Below are 5855 nucleotides of genomic sequence, written 5' to 3' on the forward strand. Positions count from 1 at the left end.
ATATATATATATATATATATATATATATATATATATATATAGAGAGAGAGAGAGAGAGAGAGAGAGGAGAAGAGAAGTCTGGAAAGTAACTAATACTATATGTGATATGATATATCATGCAGTTTCTTCTATTGCAGCAGTCAGTTACAGAAAATGCATGCACCCATAAAAGTCAACCATAAAATTTCATCCACAAGCTCATAAATTCTGCTGTGCAGGATCAAATCTTCTCAAAGAATATAATATTCCTATCTAACCAATACCAGCATAAAAATGAGCATAAAGCAAAACATGGCAATGATGAAATTTATCAAACAATCCATCAGACATGATATCCTTAGAAAAAATTTTATGCTCATGTATAAATACTAAAGCTCTGTAAATTAACACATGGAAAAGAAAAAAAAAAAAAGATTTTCTGGACATGAATCATTATTTTTACCAAATCTGATTTGAACTCAAAAGCTTTTTGCTAATATGAAACCCAAACCAGGGTAATATTAGAATTGCTTGTATATTCCTTTGTTATAATTGTTCAGTAAATGGTTTGATGTGAGAAGGGAGGGAGTAGGAACTTTTTAAAAAATTGCTACATTATGGTAGAGTCATATCAGCCATTTAAACTACTCTGATCTATTTACTTTTGTTGTTTAAATTTTGAATGGTGTGTGCGTGTGTGTATATATATATGTTGTATATACCAAAGTTGTTTGTCATATATCTATATCCTGGTATTCCGTTCTCAACTTCATGGTGTCTAATTCACTGGTCACAGACATTCTTCGTCGCTGCATTTATGATACAGGAAAGTGGAAAAGTAGCAGCTAGTTTGTAAATGTAAAAGAAAAATAACTTTGTGTGTATAGTATTTAAACCTGGTAATCACGTTAGTCTGCAATTATGAAAGAACTCGATATTGAGCATAAGGTTCTATATAAACGGATTTATTCATATTTTATAACATGGTCACTGTTGTTTCAGTAAAGTAAGTAATTGCTTTATGTTTATGTATGTATCTATAAGTACTTGAATTTCCACCAATACAATACATATGTATGGCGTTCATGTTTATGAACATATAAAGTGTGTGCAGTGTAGGTACATAATTATATGTACTTGTGTTCTATTATATGTGTGTTCTTCCTCCATTTTGTTTCTGGGTGTATATACATGTCAATGTATGTGTATATATTATTCAGATATAAGTCTACATGTATTTTCAATGCATATATATGCATTTTTATATATATTCTTTTATTCTTTTACTTGTTTAGTCATTTGACTGCTGGAGCACTGCTTTGAAGGGTTTTTAATCAAACAAATTGACCCCAGAATTTACATTTTTTAAAAACCTGGTACTTATTTTATCGGTTTCTTTTACTGAACCACTAAGTTACTGGGACATAGACACACCAACACCAGTTGTCAAACATGAAGAGGGAGACAAACATGGACACAAAGACACACACATATAGATATATGCATATATATATATATGTATATATATGCATATATATACATAATGCAAGAGAGTTAGGGGTTGAGGATTCAACCCACTAAGGGATAGTATCTATCCAATATACTGCTGGGAGGGTACCCAATTATTGTTACACTAGTGTTATACCAAGTGTAATAAGTGGGAGCAGGTAAAAGGGGTGGGGTTTACCCTAAATTTATATATCAATTAGAAAATGGAAGCATATTATCCTCCATTTTCTAATTCATATATATATATATATATATACACACACACGATGGGCTTCTTTCAGTTTCCATCTACTAAATCCACTCACAAGTGGATATATATAGTTAATAAGATTCAAGTAAAACCTTGTAGAATGCTATGCAAAGCCCATTCACAGTTATTGGTTACCTAATGTCATCATATTGTGGAAATGCTCTTGCTACTGGATATACATCATGAATTCTCAGGGAGATTCAGCGCGACACAGAATGTGATAAGGCTGACCCTCTGAAATACAGGTACTGCTCATTTCTGCCAGCTGAGTAGACTAGAGCAATGAAAAATAAAGTGTCCTGCTCAGGAATACAATGCACTGCTAGGAATTGAACTCACAATCTTATGATCATGAACAGAACATCCTAACCATTAAATCACATGCCTTCATGCATATATGTATGTGTGTACGAGTATGTACGTATGTATGTATGTACGTACGTATGTATGTATGTATATTAGTGATGTGTGTGTTTGTGTAAATATGTAAGAATATAGAGGGAAAATAAATATAACATCACAGATATATTTTAAATGGTCATTATGATCCTACCATGATACATTTCATTTGTATATTTATGTACTACAAAGTTAAGTATTATTTTTGTTTTCATTTCTTCTTTTTAAGCTTCTATTTCATCTAGTGGAAATTGTCTTATATTTGAATCTATTCTGAATATTTTTCTGAGTCATTTTGACAGCCCAGCAGTTGCATTAATACTAGTATTGTTTTCTATATACAGGTACTTGATGATAAAGTAAAGTATACAATTTCACTAAATAATATATGCTAATGTATCAGCCTATCTTTTCTATTAAGTTATTTGCTTTTATTTCAATAAGAATAATAAGCAAGATAAAAAAAAAAAAGTAACTCTCACACTCTTATTGCATGTCAATTTTGTTTGTTCTTTGTAAAGTCATCATAGCCAATCTCTGGATACAGAATGGGTTTGCTCTTACTCTGTCTTAATAGGTATTTGTCGGAAAATTAGTTTGACATTGTACCCTATCACTAGAAAATTCAATCTCTGCATGGTAGTATAATTTCTTTTTTGAGTCTCATCAGATAGATTCTTTCTCATCACATAAAATGACTTTGAGGCATAATATCAAGAATATGAAATATACATGCAAAATCTAACACCCTATACTTTGACTGAATAGATCTTATAGTTTTTTTATATTGTTTGACTTAATTTTTTTTTCTTTTTATACCCCTATAACATAGAAATAATTATTTTATTACTTATACTAGGAACAGATTTGTTTTGTATTAATGATTTTAATATTTTCAACAAAAAGATTTGTATTTTCTGTAAACATATGAAGGTAAAGAAAAATAATTACTCTGTTTTATTATAATGAAGTTTAAATAACTAACAGTTTAGAAATAGTTTACAATAGATTCATAAAAAGTAAGGTAGATGTAGCAACTGTTTTGTAGAAAATGAGAATTTTGATTACTAATAGCATGGAGTTGCCTAACTTATTGTTAGTGTTGTGCTTATTTTCATTTCATTTTTTATAACTCTGTGTTGCAATAAATGATTCATATTCTTAATAACCTTATCATAATTAATTTGCCTGTTGCTATTTTTTAAAACTGTATTATTTAAATTTATGACAGAGTGTGTATATTCTAGAATGTAGCACTTTGCCTGCGTATTTATAGGATAGAAGTCAGCGTTCAAGAAACCATGTGTGCAATCTAGTTTTAATTTCCTTTGTAGCTATTTTATTTCACTTATGTTGTTAATGCTTATGGAAAAAGGCTTGGCTTTACTAGAAAGGTTTGGCCTTTACTATTTCATTACACCTTTCCCCTCTAATTCACTTTACTTCATGCCTACCCTTAAAATGAGTAATGAGGAAACCAGTCTTGCGTGTCTCCTCTGATCTGTAATGCTAGAATATATTCTAGTTACACCCAGAAACAATATAATTTTTTAAATAAGAAGCATGCTGATAGCAGATCCAGTTTTGTCAAAAATCAGCTGCTTTAAAAACAACTAAATATCATCAATCATTGTTGATTGTGCTTACAGGTACAATAGAAGATCTGTTTGGCTCAATTTAACATTTAATTTTACTGATCATATTAATATAACTTCAAACATTTGTCCTAAATTTAGTATTATCTGATTGTCATACTGATGAATTATAGTTTTTAATTTTTATGAAAAGCTGCAAAGAAACATATACGTTAGATTTTAAAATAATTTAGATAGTCATTATTTCATTATAGTTTATAGGTTGTTTTAAATTTGTAAGAAATTAGCTGAAATTGCTTTTGATAATTTATACAAAATATCTAGTAGACTGATTCTTTAGAGAAAATATTCAGGGACAGACAACTTCATTTAGTTGACTCTTCTTATTAATGTCACTCTAAAAACATTCTTATCCATAGCATCTTCTAATAATTTTTGCCTGAATTAGCTAAACTGTATTATCTTGATCTTTATCATTGTGAGTCAGAAAATGCATAAGTGGTAAATTCCTTCTATCATGATAGCTGGATTGTTGGATGATAACCGTATGGAAATCTTTATTTTATGCATGTGCATAAATTATTTGCATTCGTTATTAGTGTTACATTGATAAATACTATTGTATTTTTGATGTGTTATTCATTATATATTTTGTTACTTCCTGCATGAATCAAATAAGCAAGATTTTTCTGAACGGTGTGTTTACTTCAAAAAATATCCAAAGATCTTGACTTTGAATAATCTGTGGAGATCCTCGCTGGTAAAAAAATTTCCATCATTGCATGACACACACACACTCTCTCTCTCTCTCTCTCCCCTCTCTCCCCCTCGCTCTCTCTCCTTTTTTCCTTCTCTCTCTCTCACATACACACACACACACCTTGTAGAAAATTCTGCTGTGACATTGGATCTAATCATTATCACCCACCTCTATTATGTCATTAATATCTCTTACCAGCATTGTCATTCCTTCAGTCACAACCAGCCAAAGTGTTTAATGCTACACATTGGACTTTAATACCATATGGCTTCCTGTTTGACAGCAAAACACAAAACAAAATCCAATATCAGAGTAAAGATTATTTGCCAACATAACATGGCAGTTCTGGATTAGGACGAATGCTGCTGTAATTTAGCCCCAGGAGACATCGTCTTCAGCTGGCTATATGACACGATCTGTCTCCTGGGGCTAAATTACAGCAACATTCGCCCTAAACCAGAACTGCCATGTTATGCTGGCAAATAATCTTTACTCCAAAGTACTGTTGCTGAATATCTCTCGTTGTGAGATTTATAAATAGTAATTTTCCAAACCCAATATCAGCATGAGTATTTATAATTTACCTTTCTGAATAAGCTATTGAGGCACATCCCTTCTACTCTACTATCTCTCTGTCTCATTTTGTATTTTCATGCTGCTATAATCTTTATAAAATATGGATGATCATTCTATAAAGTCATTTCTTTATGGTGTGTATGGATACAGTGTAAAGAGAGAGGGATTGCTCAGTGCCTAAATCATCGAGCAAAGGAATATAAGTAGCGATCACAATACACACCACGAAGAAATGATCAAGCTCAGTAACAATCTATCAAGCAGCAACTACCCCCCAAACATACTATCCACTCCAATTATGAAGAAAAGAGAGAATGAAACCAATAAACTGTCCACAGTCTGTCTACCCTATGTGAAAGGCCTCTCCCAAAAGATATGCGGCCCATATGACATCAGGACTGTATCCAAGAGTAATACAACACTTTGCAAATATTTCCTTTGAGTAAAACCACCAATAGAAGAGAATATGACCAAAGACTGCGTGTACTCCATCCCATGCAGCTGTGGTAGGTTATACATGCCGCCCCTTCAAACTAAAGGTAGACAAACATCACAAAGCTGTGGCACGAGGAGATATTGATAAACCGGGTATAGCTGATCATGTATGGAAAAATGGAGACCACCTCCCCCTGTGGGATGAATTTAAAATAATAGACATAGAACACCACTGGAAAATACGGAAACTAAAAGCACATATGCTAGGACACAACAACCTCCTAAGCAGACCAAGTGCAGATATGAGTAGCATATGGGAACTAGTATTAAGGAAGGATAGGAAAATACTAGA

General features: G+C 31.9%; 1 protein-coding gene across 6 annotated transcripts in view; it reads left to right on the top strand.

The window, feature by feature from the left end:
* LOC106874706 (uncharacterized) overlaps positions 1-5855 on the top strand; it is a 780999-nt gene that overhangs the window by 638798 nt on the left and 136346 nt on the right. For 5 of the 6 annotated variants that reach the window (XR_008263925.1, XM_052967086.1, XM_052967087.1 and 2 more), the window contains exon 7: positions 2482-2496. The exons of the other annotated variant lie outside the window; for it this stretch is intronic. Coding sequence is in view for 4 of the 5 variants with exons in the window: in XM_052967086.1 (XP_052823046.1) it covers positions 2482-2496 (15 nt within the window). In the remaining variant the exon portion in view is untranslated. The remainder of the gene's footprint in view (positions 1-2481; positions 2497-5855) is intronic. 6 annotated transcript variants of the gene reach the window in all.

The sequence above is a fragment of the Octopus bimaculoides genome, chromosome 4 (assembly GCF_001194135.2).
Source record: "Octopus bimaculoides isolate UCB-OBI-ISO-001 chromosome 4, ASM119413v2, whole genome shotgun sequence".
Lineage (NCBI taxonomy): Eukaryota > Metazoa > Mollusca > Cephalopoda > Octopoda > Octopodidae > Octopus > Octopus bimaculoides.